A 19,944-nucleotide genomic window follows, 5' to 3' on the forward strand; every position below is an offset into this window, starting at 1 on the left:
CTGAGTTCGGGTTTGGCGACAGATTCTCAACCAGTATTGACGCGTTCACGCGGCTGTCATTAAAACATTTGCTTCTGTCACAGACACATTTGTGTGTGCCATCGAGGTGCATGGAGTCGTTCTGCTGATATTCGCACGCGTCAGTTAAATTTCGGTTTCCTGGCAAACTATTTCTACTTAGCGACCGGTTGTATGGCTGGCACAGTTTGCAATCAGTTCCATTGTTCTTTGTTCAGTGGCGAAGACGACGATGTTTACTATGAACAAGGGGACATTTTGTCCGAGGCTTGGATCCATTTCGAGAACGCAAGATCGAAAGCTCACCCAGTCATCCAGGGCTATCTTTCTTGTCGTTCTGATTGGGACCAGTACTCCGCAGCCATCACCGTCGAACCAATGTTCACTGCTTTTTTAACCAAGCAACAGCCTCCTACTTCGGAGGAGCTGAAGCAGTTCCCCGGTCACATACGCCGCAGCCCGGTCAAATGGGCCGGAAAACAAAACATGGAAGGAAGAAAACAGAGATCAGCTTCTTGAGCTTGGGAAGGTGCGCTGTGCGCTTAGCAGGGAAGGTATAAAGACTTGGAATCTTGGGGCTTCTGTAGTTAGCTTTTCCTCCTAATCAACCACCACCTTATTCCCAAAACGACCCCCTCCTTGGCCATCTGCACCACAGTGGCTTTCAAGCTTCCTTCAACATTCCATGACCGGGCTCCCGGGGTATGCGGGTGGCGGCGGGTGGCGGCGGGTGGGGCTGCCCCTGGGCGCACCTCCTTTTCCAAACAGGGAAGTCGACCGCGAGCTTGCAGATGTTAGTGCACTATTTCTGGTACGGCAAGATTAGCGGCGATTTCGATAGCAACACATCTCGTTGACAGACCCGCGATGCGGTGCCTAACATTCGCTTGAGGTCACTCTGCGATTCCGAACCACGAAGCTTATTCGTATGTGTATGAAGTGCTTTATTGGGTAGTGCAACTTGTATTTCCTTTAGTAAAGCTCAAATGGGTATCATCCTTGTCCTGTAAATGCCGTTAGTTTCTGTAGAGCCTCAATCCCCAGATAGTGCACCTACCTAGCAAAAGTCGAACATTCATTTCGGTCCTTTCTGCCACCAATTGAACCATATGTACTCCCTGAGAATGACAGTCTTCCCCTGCTATTCCAAGAGCAAGCCATGCTTGCTGGATATGTTTCCTTGGACAGTGGGGTTCTTCGATCCTTATTTCTCCTTCCCTTGATCAGGTATCTCTTGCCTTCTGTTTTTTCCCCCCTGAATCCCTACTCTTTCCCAAGCATCAACCACCGTGTGAAAGTGCTACCGCCACCCTATTAAAATGTCGCTAAGTTGTTGAAGCGAAGGCCCGCCTTCGGTTCAAAAAGGTCTGAGGTGAAAACAAAAGAGGGGCGGAAACGAGGAAGCGTTGCGCTTGCGAGTAACTGCCCGCTGGTGTTGATCGAAGATGAACTGTTGTCCAGTTTGTCGTGCGCCTGTCCTGCAGGTAGGTAGCTGGAAATTACGGGTCTGGTACGATCGATGGAAGTACGGAGGGTCGAATCTTGAGGTGGAAAGGGAACGGGGTCTTGCCATTCGTGAGAGGCGAGGCCTTGGCTGCTTTTCGGAAACGAGCAGGAAGGATCGCCGACCGGGTCAGCGGTTTTGTTTCAGTTCTTCAAGCTGTTCGATCATCGCTCTTAGTCTTTCTAGCGTGACACCGTATGGGTTTCTGATGATCTCGGAGACTGAGGAAGCGTTCCGTTGGTTAGTACACCCGTAGCTGTCAACTTCAATTCATCAAGAGGGGTATGCCTACCAAACTCGCGTAGTTTGTCCTTATATGCGCTTGAAAAGTTTTTGTTATCTTCCCAAGGAATCTTGCTGTCGAATTCCGTAACAATGAGATAGCGGAGTCCACCTCGAATACCTCCAATCACGACGTCTAATAATCCCTTGATCTCGAGTACCTCTAGACTCTGATCCTGGTTACCAGCACCCATCTTGAGCTAGAACACTCCCAAAGCAGTCTATGTTCCGTGACCGAACGGGAAAGGAATAAGTGGTAGGTAATTCGTTGCTTGCTCGGACTGCTAAGTAAGTAGTGTAGAGGAGCGCCGGTGAAACTCCAGGTAAGCATTTTGGGATCTCGAGCGTATTTTCGATGGCTCTTATGGCGAAGTGGAGGGCAGTTGAAGCGCTCGCGACCGCCGTCATTCAAACATCAGCCAGCAACAATGAAGCATTCGAAGGCGTCAAGGAAATGATCGGAACCGTGGTGATTCTTGTTCTGTTTGTTGCGTACAAGCGCGCGACCAGCGCTTCTTCTTCAAAGAATCCAAGAAGACATGGAGACATTGTGGGCGACTCATTGCTTCGATTGCTCAAGTGATGAGAGTTCTCGGGGATTCGACTCGCTGCGGGAGGGGCAGAGGGCAGTGATCGAATACAAAGAACAAAGGCGGGAATTGAGCGCCAACAACAACAACGCTGACCTTGGGTCAGCAGTCGCGCTGTTGGGTCAACAATGGATGATGAACCGAGCGTTTCCATCGTAGACATCTGCCATCCGAAAAGTGCAGCTATTCACCAAAGTGAGGATTTATCAGGATAAGGAAGGGTCTCAAACTAGGTGGAAACCAATAAGGGGATTGCGCCATCGTCAGTGGTTTCCAAATCTGAAGTGTCACTCTCAAAACTTGAGATCGACGGCCTTTACGGTCAGTGCAGGCAGTCTTTGCGCTGTGTGATTCGGATTCAAAGACCTTTGCCGCCATGTCCGTTGCTCCCGTCTCCCTTGATTGTGGGTGCTGTTGGTAACTTGATCACATTCCAGCACCTGATCAAAGGAGACCTCACTCCACCTATCGATCTAGGTATTGCAATATTATCCGACGACTTCCAGTGCTCTCCTTTTGTTACAACTTCCAGAAGTGGCACCTATCCATGACCCAATGACTCATGTGTATAGGGCGTTGAACATCTTCAGGAGGTGAATCGAACGCTTGTGGACTGCTCCATCTTTCATCAAACTACGTGTTTGTTTGCTTCCTATGCTTCACACCTCTAGATATCTTTACAATGACCGGAAACCAGAGAGCCGTCTCAGATGATGGTGCAGTTTCTGATTCACGAGCTAGTCGGTTCTCAGTACGTTTGGTTCTTGCATTCGGCGTGAATGATTAAGGTCACTGGGGCAAGCAGCTTTGTGGTGAGAAATCCGGACGCAGCGCTCCGACCCCTCAGGACGTTTGTGTCCGAATCTGTAACCAACAAGAGCCGAAATGGCAACCAACAGCTTGAAGGGAGCACAAGTACTGGGCCATAGGACGCGCTCAAAGCCCCTCTGCTTGGAACCACCCTCCCTCCACGCACCATGATGCACCCAGATTGACGTACGTCCCAGGTAAAACCATATCCTGAGGACGACGACATCTGCCCACAGATTGTCCGCTCGGCTTGGTCACACCCTTCATTACAAGAGGTCGTCAAATTCGGCTTCGAATACGGATCTTAACCCTGCTGGCGTGGACCTCAATGGTGATAAGACCCGTTATCTCACCATTAGCGCCGTACATATTTGGGCCAGTTTTGCATGGGTTTCCGAAAGTATTTTGTACAAGTAGCGATAGAGAGTGCCATGCCTATATTACCGTACTAACAGACTACAACCTGGTTCCTTTCACCCCTATGTGCTTTGTGGGTCCTTATCACGCATGTCGGTGTGACTGAACTGTGATTGGTTTGTTGGTTTGTGTGGGGGCTCATTGGAAAGTACGTCATCATTCATTCGCTCTGTGTTCACAAGGGAGGATCACGTGCTCTATCTTTCAGGGTGAGCCCACTGATAAGATAGGAGGCGATAAGAAAGAGTGTGATAGGAAGACGGGATATGCTACGATAAGATAAGTAGAAAGTTTGATAAAAAACAATGCGATAAGAGTTGTACTTACACACAACAGTGAAAACACAGCTTAACTTGCACAACGTCATCCTACTCGTCAGGTCTTCAAAACCGACCGTCTGACTAGTTGCGGGCCAAGCGACGGTATCTGTAAGTTACCGTGGTTAGAAGTTCTACATACTGCATATACTATTATCATGTAAATCCGGTTAGGGTGTTAGTGCTTTCCGCGGGCGGCCCCGATACAGAACCCCGCTTGAACTATCAAGCTCATAACGCACGGCCCAAAAACTACACTTTCATCTCGCAAAAGAATTGTTAGACCTAACATCTTAACTTCCATTTCTGTTAGTGCATTTTGCACCTCCCAATTTGCACCTCCATTTGCACCTCTATTTGCACCTCCATTTACACCTCCATTTACACATCGATTTTAAAGCCAAGGTTTCTCCCTACTTTGTATTTCACCTACAGTACAACCTAATATCCAGCATCTATACGGGCTACAACCCAGGATCCAACCTTCGGTGCAACCCAGTATCCAGCATCTACACGGGCCACAACCCAGGATCCAGCCTCTCATCGCCCGGGGAAGGGAAGGCAGCTATGCTGCCTCCCCGAACACTAGTGTTACAAGTTGTTCGCGTGATAAATCAGTTTACAAACACCTACACTATGTGAAGCCGGTACCATTCTTGTCATCACCTGGTTGTATCAGTAACTGTCTCTATACCTAGGTATCCAGGAGCCGCCGGCCCAATCCTTTTCCTCCCAGTACAAAGTGTATATGGCTCTCCATCAACAGTCTGGGGATGCTATCAAATGAGGGTAATAGTTCGATCCTCGAAAGAATCGAAAAACTTGGCATGAGTCCAGGCTTTCAAGTAATCCGGCAAGCGACTGTCGGGTTCATCTATTTCAGTTTCAAAGTGTCCGATCCGGCTGAAAGTATCAGATTGCGCTTGGACGGATTTGAGAACCAATCCGCGATAGGTCATATAGCGTCCTTTGAATCTTATATTTGGGTGATGACTGTGGTTGTACTCAGTCAGTAGCAAAAACCGTAACGTATCCAAAGTCTCGTGTTGATCTTCAAAGGCGTCCGGGTAGACGCGAGCGCGGACTCCAGCAACCCAAATGCATGAGAATCTATACGTGGGATCCTCGGTCCTGAATTCTTGTAATTCAATAGGTGTCGTTAGGGGCACAGCCCGAACCGAGCCGTGGAGAACCAGAAAGGCTGAGGCAATCGAGTCAAATTCGCCGTCTGGATATGTTGGTGTGATACTAGCACTCAAGACCTGTAATTTACGCATCTTCAGCAGCGCGCCGCGGTCTTCATGCCAGTAGCGCACTGGCGTGTCGATTGATGCCCATGACCAAGAGGGCGCTCGGTACTCTCTAGGCCGTTGAGAAGTGAGAAAAGGCCCAGACCCACGTCTTACTTTTGGACCATTACCCCAACAAAGCGCAGTTGGGATGTCTTCTTTCCACAGGCCGGCTAGGTATTCCTTCCCTGTCTCAAGGTGATAGACCCGGGCGACGGCGGAAAGCGCGCGCAATTTGTCTGAGGCTAAGGATGCTGCTCTTGTGGTATATTCGTGAACCACGTCGTACCATGACGTTGAGCACGACAACCTGTATGTGCTACAGTTGGTCATCAACATTTCCTGTTGTCCCTTTTCACACCGATCAATCTTTCCACTTGTCACGGACGTCTTGGCTAGGGGTAAATCAAATCCTGGGGTGCCAACAAGCTCAGTATGCGTCCTGCACTTCCACTCCAAATGGTGAGTCCGATAACTCAAAATGTGTGGTGAGAGCATATACTCCTGATACGTCCACGCTCGCTTAAAAATGGGATCTTTGCGGCGGACAAACGCGGCCGACGCCAGATCCACAGACAAACAACACGATACTCTCACTGCAGTCGATCGCAATCCGAACATTCATAGCGTGGCAACCGTGGGTCCAATATCCACGTCGGTATAAGAACCCGTCGTAAATGCTCGTGGATGACGCGGCGCATATTGTGAGTGTCGCGTACTGATAAACCTCAGGCATGTGGTTGACCTCTTCGCGGAGATCCTCTTGATCGTCTTGGATAATGCAGAGGGCATCGATCCATAGGTACCGGATCCCTAAGCCTCGGCAAACATAAACCGCGTCTTTCATGGTTTGAGGAAGAGTGTCGAGGGGGATACGTTCCTTATGAGCCAACTGCGTTGCTTTGGTAGTCTTCAAGGGCACATCGCCGCCCCAGACGTAACTTAAAGCACACCATTTGCACTGTTCACTCTTATCCATTTCAGATGTCTCCACAAGCCTCACGTCATGTTCTTTGACATCCAAAAGCCTGGTGGGAAGAAAAGAGGAAGGTGGCATGCGGCAAAGGGGGTGAGATAAGAGGCATTTGGACATCAAACCTCGACAAATCTCGAACGAATCCGGAGCGCCTGGGTCGCAAGTCAAGGTCTCTCTTGGCCCATCTGGTAGTTGTTAGCAAAATACTTGGAGGAAGCTTGTAGAAAGGGTTGGAAATCTCGACGAAGCATTATGAAGGTAGGCAACTTACCCGGCTGAATAATGGCTCTTGGTGAATTGGCCCGCGTTTTATATTGTCCCTCTTGTAAGAGAAGGCTAAGATCCCAATACCCATACGCCTCTGTCTTGCTGTCTTTCTCTGTTTCATCTATTTTTTGAAATAATGCCTGCACAGTTCCTGAGCCATCGACATCAAGTAGTTCGAGCAGCTCTGAGTCCTTCATGTCCCTGTACTCCTCAAACCAAAACTCAAACAGGAGGCATTTGTCATCCAGCGCCTTCCTTAGATCAGCAATTTTGTCGGCTATGCAGAGACGAATGAAAGGAATTCCTTGGCTTATACAGATTCCGATGGCAACGGGGGTACCAGAAATCTGCTTCGCGTCTGTGACTACTTTGATTCGGCCGCAGTGGCGGCAGGAATGAGGAATGTCGTAACTCTGGCTCCATGGTCTTATATCTTTGTCCCATACCTGGCCGTTACCTTTCAGGTCGTAGTTATTCGCGGCTATTTTCTCTGTGGGTAATATTGTGGCAGCTTCTTCCTTGCCGTAAGCCAGGTCGTCTTGGTCTGATTCTTGTTGGCGCAACCGCGGGGAATCCATCGTCGACGCTTGTTCAATTCGCTGGCAAAACATGTGGGTAACTGGCTGAGAGGCGCTCAAAGAGCAAAGAGAATTTGCTCCGCCCAAGAAGAGGATAATAGCATCAGGTTTTGATGGCTGTAGAGGTGAGGATAGATATCAGTGACGGGATGTAGTCGGAATAAGACAGTGGTGGTGGCGGTTAGCGCCATTCAAAAAGTTTGGAGTTTCATAGTCGATGTCACCACCACCCCCTGTCTACTAGCTTCGTTGATATCTCAACCAATCACCAGAGGAATACCTGGTCGTACGTCAGGCGATTACAACGTCGAGTCGCGGGAAGTACAAAATCGAGGCGAAGGCTTGGGTGTTGAGGTGCAGGCAAACCGAACGTTGCTGGATGCATTGCTAAAAAGTTTCGACAATCTCAAAACATAGACCGGACACTCGGAAATGGTTCGCGAACCCGCACGTGTATAAGCCTGAAAAGTTCAATAATCGATTATCCCAAAGGTAAAAGACTTGAATTTATCAATTGTTTAAACTTAAAAGGCAGGAATAACTGGGAATAGAAGGCACAAATGACAAGCCCACAATCACGTGAGAAGACCCGCGCCCCGACAACAAAACAACCACTGCAACCTGACTCATATCAAAACAGAAACTTTCCAAGTCTTCTTCTTCTTCTTTCTAGCTCTGGCTCGTCCACGCACTCAGGAAGTACGACAATTCACGGACGACGGTCGTACAGACAACCCACTCAGAAGCCGAAGGCATCTTGTATCACCTCTCCCGTCCCACATCATAATTCATATCGGCCACTACCCTAACTACCTCTACACCTAGACCTCATCACCTCCAAACTCCTGCTGCTCATCCAGTCCCCAACGAATATCCAAACATCACCTTCACCACCGCATCTCCACAACAAAGAACGCGTCACACCACGCCATCTCCTATCGCCCTGCCACACTTGTCGCACTACAAAACCCCATTGCCCCAGTGCAGCACTACTGACTACTCTCCCATTCTCCCTAGCAAGCACTGTCACCCAGTTCACAGATAGCAGACAAATAAGTCCTGCCCTCACCCCAGTGAGACAATCTCACAAGTCAACACCATCATTCTCGATAGTCTTGCAGCAAGTCCAGCATATATCACCAACCTTCTTTGAGTACTATATTTTTGTCGAAGGGGAAAAAAGAACACCCCAAAAGGTTAGCCAGGTTTGCACACAAAACACACTCATGCAAGACAAGTCAAACACGGACCCAAAAAAAAAAATTAAAAAAAAAAAAAAATAAAAAAAAAAAAATAAAAAAAAAAAAAGAAACACTTCGAGGTAAAATTTATAGATTTGTTTGAAAAGTGGGGAAATCCGGACTTGATTTGAAGACTCAAATCCGGGTCAAATCCAGTCAGGGTTAGGGTTTAACTAGAGATAACGGATCCCTAGTCCACTAGGAAGTACCTAAGTACCTAGAATTTCGGGTCCCGGCCCCACTATTTTTCGAACTCACTGGGCAAAAAAACCTATCTCTCAACCAACACCACTGACTTGCAAATCTCCAAGTCAAATCTGGGTTTAGATTTGGATTTGTGAGTCAAATTTCGACCCCGATTTGGCCAAGTCTGGTGGGCGACTTGCTTGGATTTGATTTGTATGGATTTGACTTGTTTTACATCCTGACCTCGACAAACCTCCATTGACCGAAATCCATAGACAAATAGACCCATTTCAATGCATCCGACTGGGTCAATGGACGAAATCCATTGACCCAGTCGGATGCCTGCCAAAGAGACGTTTTCGACGATCAAAGTTCCAGTTCAACGATGACAACATTCATCTTTGACTCTAGTTCAAGTGTTGTTTTAGTCGCAAGTGGTTTCGAAACTGGAGCAAATCAATGAGGTTATTGATTGAGTCTCACAGACGGAACTCCAAAAAGCCTTCTGTGCTCGTGTTTACGTTTCTTTTGTGTCTTTGTTTTGGGTTTCATTGGTTTCGGTTTCGCTTAGTGTATGAACTAACTCGACCTCTTTTTCTCGTTCAGCCTTCGAACCCGACTGCGACGGTTACCCGATGTTGATGGCGGGGTAGGATCAACAAAGAATAGGGGATGAAGATGACTGAGTGTAATCAAGGATGACGTTAGTGTTTTCGAAGTAGGTGGTTCTGACACATATGCTTGGATCGGCTGTCAAACAGAATGTATTAGTTGTATTAGTATGTTGCTCCAGCAGCCACCCTTTTTTGACCTGAACTCCGGAAAAACAAAAGACACCGGCTCAAGCTATGAAAGGTCCAGGAAAGAAGTTTCCATATCGCACACAGGCGTAATAATCTCCTCGTTATCCGAACTCTCCCCCTCGCCCTCCAGCTCCTCTTCATCCTCCTCTGAAATAATATCCTCGCCCATCATGGTCGACCTAGTCTCCATATCATCTATCCCTTCCAGCCCCGTAATCAAATGGGGACAAACCCCTTCCCCAACCGTCGACCGATGGCTATGAAACGAGCATTGCCTAAACCCAAAGAAGCGCTCCTCGCTCCTTAGATTATTCATGGGTAGCCTCAACTGCGGGTTTTTGATCCTTATGTCGGCCTTGCTCGCCGCCATCTTGTTAAAGTGAATGCCGTAATCCGCTTTGAGTTTCGGGAAGACAGCAAACAGCTTCTCAAACTGACTTGACGTGCCATCCCCGCCGTGCAGCGTCCACGCCAGCATTGCCACGGCCCATTTGCGCAGCCTGACTGCATTCTCGAGCGAACAGTCCCCGTATAGAAAGGATATGAACCCCGGCGACATGTCCCAGTCGCAGAGGAGGTACATATCTTGTAGGGCGTCCATCGAGGCGTCTTGTAGGGCGGGGAGGTCTATTACCTCGGCGAAGAGATGCAGACGAACAAGGTTCCAACGGAGGGTGCGCCGGCCACTGTCGCTTGTTTCGGCGTGTCGGGTAGTTCCAACTCGGGACGGCGATTGTCGCGCAGGAGATATTCGGCTGGGGGAGGAGGTGGGGGAAACTCGATCTCTCGCGGCCTTTTCTATGGCGCTGTCGACGTATGCTTGAAAGGCGCGGCGGTCGTAGAGCCAGACGATGAATAGTTCGAATACTTCGGGGGACTCTTCAGGGAGCCAGAGGACCGAGTCTTCGGGTTCGGAGTCGGTCCCGTTGCTTTCTTTTTGGGCGGCTTCGATGTGGTCGCGGAAGAAGATGCTGGTTGTGCAGAGAAGTTTCTTGTGCATTTGAAAGTCGCGTTGTTCTTTGCCAACGAGCACATGGACCATTTCAGATCCCAGACGCCTGTTGAAGTTAGAAAACGGTCATGTCTTAAGACAAATTGTTAGGCCGGCAACTTACGACCTGGAGGATCCCCTTGTGTTTCTGGCGCTTTGCTTCATTTTGGGAAACATGGTGGCTTTTGGCTGAATGATGGTCGCCAGAAGACATGATGATTACCGGAGAGCTGAGTATGTATACAGAACTCCTACTCGAAGATCATGGCAGTCCTCCATGACACTCACGGAGCCGCGATCCGGCGTTCCATGTTTCGAAACATTGGTTAAGCCACGTTGGAGATCCAGCTATTGACTGGGAACGGGAAAAGAAACGTGAAAGAGGCAGTGCCAGGTTGATTAAGAATTCATGGTTCAAGATCTTGACGAAGTATGGTTACATTGCCATGGTCGCGTTCCATGTTGATTTTGGATGTTTCGTTTCATGTTGCTGGACAGCCGAGGTTCCTGAAATGGGAAGAAATGCTCTGAAGGGGACGCCATTCACGCCAAAGACGGAGCCCCGACCCTGTCGGCACCAACCGAGACCCCCGCATTTTGGGCTGGATCCACCCCAAGACGTCAGAGCATGTCCTGGGGAGGTGACCCCTGAAACGATCCCCCCTAGCTGCCCCTGTTCTAGGCTCAGAGTCCACTGTCCGTCCGGTTTTCGGCCAGTTCGGCCTAGAAGGGCACGAAGGCACGACCTTTGGATGTTCAGACGAGGTTGGATTAAGCATCCGCACTTGATGATGTTGAATTAAGCTACCGCTGCTCTGTACGATAGACGTCGAAACAAGCTTGTTGAGTTTGTTGGTAAGGAATGGTCTTGTTGGTGAAATCAAAAAAGTGGTGGCGGCAAGGGATGAACAAAGATGGGACGGCAAGGGAGAAGGGACCAGAGAGGCCGGCGGCATCGGACCTTATTCAGACGACATCTCCAAGGGTTAGGGTCAGCCGTGCCCCTCATTTTCTGACTCACCCCACTTCATGTCGCGATTGAGTTTCGTCTGTTTGCGGCTCCGAGTTCATCTTTTGTCGCCGAGTCCCAACTGCCCACTGCAGCCCAGCGACAGCAGGACATCAACCACACCACAGCAAAAATGGCCAGCAAAAACGGACCAGTCCTGCCCCAGCCGGGCAAGGAGAACATCCTCATTACCAGCGCCCTGCCCTACGTCAACAACGTCCCCCATCTGGGCAACATCATTGGTAGTGTTCTGGTATGTTGTTGATGGGTTTCTCTCGCTTCTCTGTCTGCAGCCAACCCTGCGCCCTTCCACATGCGCTGCTCTGCACTTCTCTCCTTGTCCTGCTCCGCGCATATGCCCCGCCCTGTTTATCTTTCGCTGACCCAACTCTCTCCAGTCTGCCGATGTCTTCGCCCGTTTCTGCCGCGCCCGTGGCCTGCCCACCCTCTACATCTGCGGTTCCGACGAGTATGGCACCGCCACCGAGACCAAGGCCCTTTCCGAGGGCGTAGACCCCGCGACTCTTTGCGCAAAGTACCACGCCCTCCATAAGGATGTCTACGACTGGTTCCGTATCAGCTTCGACAAGTTCGGCCGCACTCCCACCGACGAGCACACCGGCATTACCCAGGAGATCTTCGCCCAGCTCTGGAAGAATGGCTTCATCGAGGAGCGCGAAACCACTCAGGCCTTCTGCGCCGTCCCCGAGCACAACACCTTCTTGGCCGATCGCTACGTTGAGGGTGAATGCAGCATCTGCCACGACCTCGGCGCCCGTGGTGACCAGTGCGACGCTTGCGGCAACCTTCTCGACCCCATTCAGCCCGACAAGAACGCTGCCGGCGAAGACGAGAGCAAGGGTACCGGCTGGCTCATCAACCCCCGCTGCAAGCTTGACGGCTCTACCCCCGAGAGGCGCAAGACCAAGCACCTTTACATCCGATTGGACGAACTCAACAAGGAGATTACTGCCTGGCTCGACAAGGTTGAGAACGGCTGGAGCGCCAACTGCGTTGCCATTACTCGTTCTTGGATTAACAACGGCCTGAAGCCCCGTGGTATCACAAGAGATCTCAAGTGGGGTGTACCCAGTACGTCTTTACGCTGTGTCCCTGTTGCGTTCCTTTACGGCCATAGCTAACACGCTGTTTCACAGTCCCCAAGGGCCTCGAGGGCCTCTCCGAGGAAGAGTATGCCAACAAGGTCTTCTACGTCTGGTTCGATGCCTGCATCGGCTATGCTTCCATTACCAAGTGCTACACCGATGAGGGTAACCTGGAGGGCAGGAATTGGGAGAAGTGGTGGAAGAACCCCGATAATGTCACCTTGTACCAGTTCATGGGCAAGGACAACGTTCCGTATGTGCACCAAGCGCTACTCTTCAAGTAACAATGGTCTTGACTAACACGGTCTATCAGTTTCCATACCATCATCTTCCCCGGCACGCAGTTGGGTACAAAGGAGAAGTGGACCCAGGTTAACCACCTGTCCACGACCGAGTACCTCAACTACGAGGGTGGCAAGTTCAGCAAGTCCAAGGGCGTCGGTGTGTTCGGAAACAACGCCAGGGATACCGGTATTGACCCCGATGTCTGGAGATACTACCTCCTCTCCAGACGTCCCGAGTCTGGTGACTCCGAGTTCAAGTGGGAGGAGTTCATTGACTCCAATAACAACGATCTCCTCAAGAACCTCGGTAACCTGTGCCAGCGTGTCGTCAAGTTCTGCCAGGCCAAGCTCGACGCCAAGGTCCCTGAGTACCCCAAGACTCCCATCGCGTCTCTTGATGAGTACAAGGAGGAGATCAACAAGCTCCTCAAGGAGTACAACGAGCAGGTCAAGGGTACCAAGCTCCGCGCCGGTCTTGCTACCGTCCTCAGCATCTCTGCCGTCGGTAACAAGTTGCTTCAGGACAACAAGCTCAGCAACCAGCTTCTTACCGAGGAGCCCGAGCGCTGCAACGCTGTCATCAACCTTGCCCTCAACCTTCTCCACCTCATTGCTGGTGTGTTGACCCCTTATATGCCCGGCACCGCCCAGTCTATCCTCAGACAGATTGGTCTCAAGGCTGCTGAGGGTGAGTCTGACATCCCCGTTGTTATCCCCGACACGTGGACCGCCAACGCCCTCAAGGCTGGTGAGCCCATCGGCACCCCTGAGCTTCTGTTCTCCCAGATCCCCGCTGCCAAGCTGGAGGAGTGGCGCGAGGCCTACGGTGGTGAGGAGCTCCGCAAGCAGAAGGAGATCGAGGCCGAGAAGGCCGCTGCCAAGAAGCTGCAGAGGGAGAAGGAGAAGGAGAAGAAGAAGGCCAAGAAGGAGAAGGAGAGGCTGGCCAAGGAGCAGGCTGCCAAGGAGGCCGCCGCTGCTGGTGGTGACGCTCAGCCCGCCGCTGGTGAGACTAAGGAGCTTCCTTTGAGGTAAAGAAAGAGGAAGACGCTAGATATCCATTGGGTGTAAGGGGTTGGTGGGTCGGTTGGTTGGTCGGTCGGTGAAAGGCGTTGTGCTGTGTCTTTGGCGGGTATGGATTTTGCGACGCAGCAGCTGCTTGGTTTTCATTCAGAGACGATTTTTATGCCTGTTAGATCTGCAAAATAGACGATGATATCCACCTCTATTGTTTACCATTCTGTTGTCTCGGACTATTTAGGAAAGATGTTTATCAGGGGTTCGGCGTCGGACAGACAACCGTCAACCAGTGGAGTTGAGTGCTGTTCCATGCTGTTCCCGTCTCCAGCCTGAACGGACCGGTGTGGGAACTGAAGGCGGTCACAACGGAGTTTGCTCCGGAATCGGCACAGCCGGGGCCCCAAGCACCGGATTCCCGGTATTTCCGTGCGCTCTTTTCTCGGCTTTCATGCGGGAGGCGGATTACTAATACCCGTGTCTAGAGCGACTGTGTTCTGGTCTGGGGCAACTGTGTGGGGCCATACAAATCGCAAGACTGCACGGACCGCAAGTCCAAAGCTTTGCATCAAGTTCGCGCAGCCAAAGTCACGATCCACCATCTTCGAAAGTTATCACTTTGAACCACGATAACGAATGCTCAAAACTATCTTTTTCGAAGCGCCAAACTCTCATTCACATGCGGGGACCTCTCACTGACCCCCTGAACCCCCGGAATTAACCCTGATACCTAACCTTAACCACTAACCCTAACCACTAATTTGAGTTGCCGGAAGTGACTTATACCTTAGCCCCACATAGTCGCCCCAGACCAGAACACAGTCGCTTTAAACGACTCGGTCGCAGTGGACGAGATCCGATCTCACCCGTTGATGCGTGATTAGTAACGCAGTTCATCTAGACTTTGCGATCGGCTCTCACCGCGTTTGACAAAGCTGCGACGTGGTGGGTTTGGTTGGATTCCGATTTCCAATCCAAATGTCTGCGACCGTTGCGAAACTTGCGATGGTACGACGGCGGTATGTTCTCGTCAGGTCTTCAAAACCGACCTCTGACTAGTTGGCCAGCCCACTAGTCAGGGACATTGATTCGTATTTGACTATTGATTTGTACCGGATTCCTGTACCGAGACGTTATATGGCTTGCATGCATTGGATATTCAGCTCGGAGGGGTAGAATGCAGCTAAGCCAGGTAGATATGCAGATACGCCCGCTAACCAGCTTAGCGTGGACAACTTTGGCGCCAAGGGCTTTTGCTAGCCAGTGAAAGTCGCTCCCGCGGTACGAATCAATGGTCGTATACGAATCAATGTAAAACCACTAGTCAGACAGTCGGGTTTGAAGACCTGACGAGTAACCGTCCGCTTGACTACCACGGGGAATCTCGGGAATTATTCATCCCATTCTCCCTTGCTTGCTACCGTTCTTGGGACAAAGGTGTCAACCCCACATTTGCGATCGAAGACCGTCTGAAGATTTCCATAACCGTCTCTCACTCAACACCAATTGATGATTCAGCGGGGGCGAATCTTCAACTGCCCAGCATGCGGTGAGCCGCAGAAAGGAATTGGCCAATGGAAATTGCGCCATCATCAACGCGCATTCGACAAGAACTTTTTTCTTTGAGGGATGAAACGGGCATTTCGAGATCTCAAGGGATACCGCTGCTGGGCAAGGGGAAACCGATGATAGTCGTTGAAGGGTGGTTTGTAATCAACACGGTGAGGTCCCCACTCAGTGCTCCATTATCACCTTGACGGCAATAACGATGCGTTTTCATATGGCTTTTGGCCTCCCAGAACGGGGAATATAAATGTCTTATAAACGCCCTTCTTCCCTCATTGCCCTTTCCCGTTCCTATTTTCCATCAGTCTATCCATCTGTATACCTCAACACCAACAACATCATCACCAAAATGACCGTCGACGCCATTCAGCAGAAGAAGACCGCCTCCCCTGCGGCCCCGGGTGCTGCCTTCTACACCCCGGCCCAGGTCCCCGCCGCCGGCACCCCCCTCGATTCCACTCCCGGCGAGGTTCCCACCCTCTTCACCCCTCTCAAGATCCGTGGTGTTGAGCTTCAGAACCGCTTCGCCGTTGCGCCCATGTGCACCTACTCTGCCGACGATGGCCACATGACCGACTGGCACATGGTCCACCTTGGCTCCTTCGCCCTCCGCGGTGTTCCCCTCACCATCTTCGAGGCCACCGGTGTCCTTCCCAACGGCCGTATCACCCCCGAGTGCTCTGGTCTCTGGCAGGACTCCCAGATTGCGCCCCTCAAGCGCATCGTCGACTACATCCACACCCAGGGCCAGAAGGCCGGTATCCAGCTGGCCCACGCCGGCCGCAAGGCTAGCACCAAGGCGCCCTGGCACTACCAGAGGGGCAAGAGCGAGCTTGCCGGCCCCGAGGAGGGTGGCTGGCCCGAGAACGTCTGGGCCCCTAGCGCCATCTGCTACAACGAGGAGACCTTCCCCCAGCCCAAGGAGATGACCGTCGAGCAGATCCAGGAGCTCGTCGAGGCCTGGAAGGCCGCTGCCCAGCGCGCCCTTAAGGCTGGCTTCGATCTCATTGAGATCCACGCCGCTCACGGATACCTCATTTCCGAGTTCTTGAGCCCTATCTCTAACCAGCGTACCGACCAGTACGGTGGCTCCTTCGAGAACCGCACCCGCATCCTCGTCGAGATCACCAAGGCCATCCGCTCCGTCATCCCCAAGGACATGCCCCTGTTCGTCCGTGTCTCCGCCACCGAGTGGATGGAGTACACCGGCCAGCCCTCGTGGGATCTCCAGCAGACCATCGAGCTCGCCAAGATCCTCCCCGACCTCGGCGTCGACCTCCTCGACGTCTCCTCGGGCGGCAACAACAAGGACCAGAAGATCAACGTCCACACCTACTACCAGATCGACATGGCCGAGGAGATCCGCGCGGCCGTGCATGCGGCCGGCAAGAAGCTGCTCGTCGGCGCCGTCGGCTTGGTCACCTCTGCCGAGATCGCCAAGGAGACCGTCCAGGAGAAGGCCGATGGAAAGGTTACCATCACGCGCGAGAACGGCGCCAAGACCAGGGCCGATATGGTCCTTGTTGCCAGGCAGTTCTTGAAGGAGCCCGAGTTCGTCCTCACTGTTGCGGATGAGTTGGGTGTTGATGTCAAGGCTCCCGTACAATACCTCCGTGGTCCCCTTAGCAAGAGGACCAAGAAGTTGACTACCGTCCCTTAGATGGAAAGTCAAAAGGGAATAGAAAGGGGTGACGTTTTCAGCTTTGGATAGAGTTTAGAAAGAGCGCTAGACATAGATACCACTTTATATGAAGCATTTTAGATCCAGTTGTTTCAACATCGTGAAGTAATCTCTGGAAGCACCTTTGCCGCTAGGTTAAATGGGACTTGAGACCACTTTGGGTGCAAAAATGGAAAGGAGATCAGTAAATAAGCGGAAGGTATATAATCGTCTGATTCGTATATGTATCTCGTAAATCATCATCCATGAACGCTGTGTATCGCACCATCTCCCTTTCGCAGTCTTCAAAATATCAAGCCACCGGTAATACCTCACCCCTGTCTCCTATCATCACTTGGAGGTATCACCTCAAATCCCCCTTCCTCTTCTTCTCATCAACCAACCACTCCACCACACTCCTCACCAACCCCAACATCAGCTCCTGTCCAATCCTCACATACTCCCCGTCCTTACCCAACTTGCACGGCACATGCAAGAACACCACCCTCTTCTCCGCCTTGCGCTTATGCAACTCGGCCAAGCTGCTATAGTAAATGAAATCGCAAAGATACCTCCCCGGATCTTCACTGATCACCAACTTTTCTCCCTTGGCCCCCCCCTTGATGTCATTTCCATACCATAACTTTGCTCCCGCAGCATTGCCCCCTCCATTGCCATTACCATTCCCATCTCTACCCCCAAACCCACCCTTCCCACCTTTTCCACCGTCCCTGTCCTTCCCACCTTTCCCTCCTCCCTCTTTCTTACCACCCTCCCCACCATCCTTCCCATCCTTCCCACCATCCTTCCCACCGTGACCCTCCTCTACACCACCTTCGGATCCAGATCCAGATCCAGAAGCCACAACAAGCCCACCAGGCGGCGCACAATATCCCCTCCACTTTTCCAAAATCACATCCAAATCCAGATCCGTCCGCAGTTCCGCCGGACACCCCTTCCACACCCAATCGTCCCCGTCCCGCAGCTGGTTCTCCCTATCTCGCAAAAACTCGCCGTCTACGTCCCGCAAGGCGTACCCGTCGCGGTGCGCGAGGCGCTCGATTGCCCAGCGGGGTTGCGGGCCGGCCATGCCGATGTGGATGGCGAAGTCGTATTTGGGTTTTTTTTCGGGTTCCTCATTTGCGGCGGCGGCGGCGGCGTCTTGTTCGGAGAAGGGGGCTTCCGAGGATGTTGTTGCTTCGGCGGCCGTGGGCGTGGGCGTGGGCGGCAGGGGGTTGGATGAGGATGAGGAGGTAGAAGAGGAGTCGGCGAAATTAGGCGCCCAAAGCTTGGGGACGAGTTCGCGGACGGTTTTGTACGAGACGTGGATCGGTTCCGGGTGGACGTGCAGGTTGACGCGAGGGATCAAGGGCGGTTTTTGGGTGGAGGGTTGTTTGGCGCGCAGGGGAGGGAGGACGGCGGGCAGGCGGGAGGCGATTTCCCAGGAGGGGTTGAGGGGGTATTCTTGTTTGAAGGGCTGTTGGTTGTGGTGCGTGGTGGTGGTGGTGGTTAGTTGGGTTATTAATAGGTGAAGCGAGAGGTGGTTGATTTGATTGATGACTTACACCGAAGCCGGTGATCAAGACATTGATCTCTTCTTCGCCACCGTAGGCGTTGTTAGAGCCCATGGTTGTTGATGGTGGTGGTGGTTATGTCGCGGAAGTGGGGGACGGGACGGGGGGGAGGTTATGGTCGTCAGCACAGTCGGAGATGGAAAACTATGTAAGTGAAGCGATATTGCAGGAAGGGTACGATCAATGAATTATAAGTGACTTGGACGAACTGCTGGGAAAAAGGCATCGAACTATCATCAATAGATCAGGTAAGTGGAGAGCATAGCATCACCAGCGCTTCATGTGCGGGGGAGCCGACTTCCCTAAAACGGATTGACAAAGTGACAGACTGACAGGACGGAGTTCGGGATTCAGATGAGGGGAACAATCGAATCACACCTCAGCATTGCATTCCATCGCTTGGGTGACATGGCGCTACAAAGCGGTTCAATCGTCCAGTTGAATGGCACAGTGCAAGCTGAGATGCACAAAGCCGGTCCGAGTGTCTTGTCTGTTCACTGCATCTTGGCCGTTCGGTGTTGTACAGAAAACAAGATTCTTATCCGCTGTGTTGTGGTTAGCTTATGCTTATTTCTTGTACGACCCGGGCCGTCTTGGCTAGGCAGCCGGGTGAAGTTGATCGCCGACGGAGACTTTAAGCTTAGTTCGGAACCGGGCCGGTTGAGTCACTGACCGGCCGGATCGCTCCTTCCCTTTCTTTGCTAGCCCGTCTCAACGGTCTTGTTACGACCGAAGGAAGGCACCGTTGCCGGCTGCGGGCGTGACTGCCAGACGCCGGCTTGGCAGCGGTCTGTTCTAGGTACGGGTCGCATCCACCCGTTCGGCATCCAACAACCAACAACCAATAGACTTCTTAACAAACAACTCAATATCAACGTCTTTCCTCCCATCAATTTGCGGTCCGCCACCAACAGCAGTTTTCCTAATTGTTTTAAGCATAGTCCCAACCCTAAACCAACGATGGCTGCCGGGGTGAAAGCTGACGTCAGAGCCGGCTTCGTGGTTGGCCGTCAGTTCGTCACTCCACAGTCGCGAACACATCAACCGCTGAATCGAGCGCTCCAAGCTATAAAACACAAACATAGTGTTTTCTTCCAGAGATCCCCGAGACGGGCGGAGATGACGGATCTGAGAGGCCCCATCCAATCTCCGGTTTTGCGGGGGAAATCCGGGGTAAGACTAAGACCGGGCCACCCCGTCCGTTGAAGTCGTGGAGTCTGTCGACGATATCTCCGCTTTGAAAGTCATTTCGACTTCGTCTTGCCAAGGTCGCTTAGTCCTCGAGTCAGCCCAGTCAAGCCCGGTGTCTGCAAACGAAAACGACATCAAGACATGTTGGTGGTGCAAAGGTCAACAAATACAAGTTGTTCAGAACAGATTGGGACGGCACCGGATCATATGCCAAAAGAGAAATCGCCCGCAAGCTGCCTCGGCGAGGCGACAACCAGCCAATCGTCGTTGC

General features: G+C 51.8%; 5 protein-coding genes across 5 annotated transcripts; 2 read left to right on the plus strand and 3 right to left on the minus strand.

Moving 5' to 3' along the window:
* Nucleotides 1-4,330: 4,330 nt before the first annotated feature.
* On the minus strand, nt 4,331-6,667 carry B0H65DRAFT_583266 (heterokaryon incompatibility protein-domain-containing protein; the record flags this gene model as incomplete). The annotated part of the gene is made up of 3 exons (XM_062830874.1): nt 4,331-5,537; nt 5,809-6,197; nt 6,617-6,667. 3 exons carry the CDS (start codon nt 6,665-6,667, stop codon nt 4,718-4,720), a joined length of 1,260 nt encoding a protein of 419 aa, XP_062677107.1. The 3' UTR covers nt 4,331-4,717.
* A 2,245-nt stretch (nt 6,668-8,912) lies between these two features.
* B0H65DRAFT_480449 (uncharacterized protein) lies at nt 8,913-10,851 on the minus strand. Its single transcript, XM_062827575.1, has 2 exons — nt 10,394-10,851; nt 8,913-10,336 (listed from the first exon to the last, which is right to left on the minus strand). Exons 1-2 carry the CDS (start codon nt 10,444-10,446, stop codon nt 9,322-9,324), a joined length of 1,068 nt encoding a protein of 355 aa, XP_062677108.1. The 5' UTR covers nt 10,447-10,851; the 3' UTR covers nt 8,913-9,321.
* A 457-nt stretch (nt 10,852-11,308) lies between these two features.
* On the plus strand, nt 11,309-14,047 carry B0H65DRAFT_480451 (tRNA synthetases class I (M)-domain-containing protein). Its single transcript, XM_062827576.1, has 4 exons — nt 11,309-11,531; nt 11,677-12,370; nt 12,436-12,637; nt 12,698-14,047. The coding sequence occupies exons 1-4, from the start codon at nt 11,412-11,414 to the stop codon at nt 13,698-13,700; spliced, it is 2,019 nt and encodes a 672-aa protein (XP_062677109.1). The 5' UTR covers nt 11,309-11,411; the 3' UTR covers nt 13,701-14,047.
* Nucleotides 14,048-15,018: 971 nt separating this feature from the next.
* On the plus strand, nt 15,019-17,012 carry B0H65DRAFT_480453 (NADPH dehydrogenase). Its single transcript, XM_062827577.1, has one exon. It carries the CDS (start codon nt 15,496-15,498, stop codon nt 16,906-16,908), a length of 1,413 nt encoding a protein of 470 aa, XP_062677110.1. The 5' UTR covers nt 15,019-15,495; the 3' UTR covers nt 16,909-17,012.
* A 99-nt stretch (nt 17,013-17,111) lies between these two features.
* On the minus strand, nt 17,112-18,933 carry B0H65DRAFT_534151 (uncharacterized protein). The gene is made up of 3 exons (XM_062828993.1): nt 18,474-18,933; nt 17,653-18,385; nt 17,112-17,556 (listed from the first exon to the last, which is right to left on the minus strand). Exons 1-3 carry the CDS (start codon nt 18,534-18,536, stop codon nt 17,273-17,275), a joined length of 1,080 nt encoding a protein of 359 aa, XP_062677111.1. The 5' UTR covers nt 18,537-18,933; the 3' UTR covers nt 17,112-17,272.
* Nucleotides 18,934-19,944: the final 1,011 nt, after the last annotated feature.

The sequence above is a fragment of the Neurospora tetraspora genome (assembly GCF_033439725.1).
Source record: "Neurospora tetraspora strain CBS 560.94 chromosome Unknown B0H65scaffold_9, whole genome shotgun sequence".
Classification (NCBI taxonomy): Eukaryota; Fungi; Ascomycota; class Sordariomycetes; order Sordariales; family Sordariaceae; genus Neurospora; species Neurospora tetraspora.

Bases quoted from the DNA above. Each gene is read 5' to 3' on its own strand.
- B0H65DRAFT_480449 (XM_062827575.1), bottom strand. From the start codon at position 10,446: ATGTTTCCCAAAATGAAGCAAAGCGCCAGAAACACAAGGGGATCCTCC. The intron at 10,337-10,393 runs GTAAGTTGCCGG...TAACTTCAACAG, and splicing joins ACAAGGGGATCCTCCAGGTC to GCGTCTGGGATCTGAAATGG.
- B0H65DRAFT_480451 (XM_062827576.1), top strand. From the start codon at position 11,412: ATGGCCAGCAAAAACGGACCAGTCCTGCCCCAGCCGGGCAAGGAGAAC. The intron at 11,532-11,676 runs GTATGTTGTTGA...AACTCTCTCCAG, and splicing joins ACATCATTGGTAGTGTTCTG to TCTGCCGATGTCTTCGCCCG. The intron at 12,638-12,697 runs GTATGTGCACCA...ACGGTCTATCAG, and splicing joins ATGGGCAAGGACAACGTTCC to TTTCCATACCATCATCTTCC.
- B0H65DRAFT_480453 (XM_062827577.1), top strand. From the start codon at position 15,496: ATGTCTTATAAACGCCCTTCTTCCCTCATTGCCCTTTCCCGTTCCTAT.
- B0H65DRAFT_534151 (XM_062828993.1), bottom strand. From the start codon at position 18,536: ATGGGCTCTAACAACGCCTACGGTGGCGAAGAAGAGATCAATGTCTTG. The intron at 18,386-18,473 runs GTAAGTCATCAA...CACAACCAACAG, and splicing joins TCTTGATCACCGGCTTCGGT to CCCTTCAAACAAGAATACCC. The intron at 17,557-17,652 runs GTGGGAAGGACA...ATGCTGCGGGAG, and splicing joins GAAAGAGGGAGGAGGGAAAG to CAAAGTTATGGTATGGAAAT.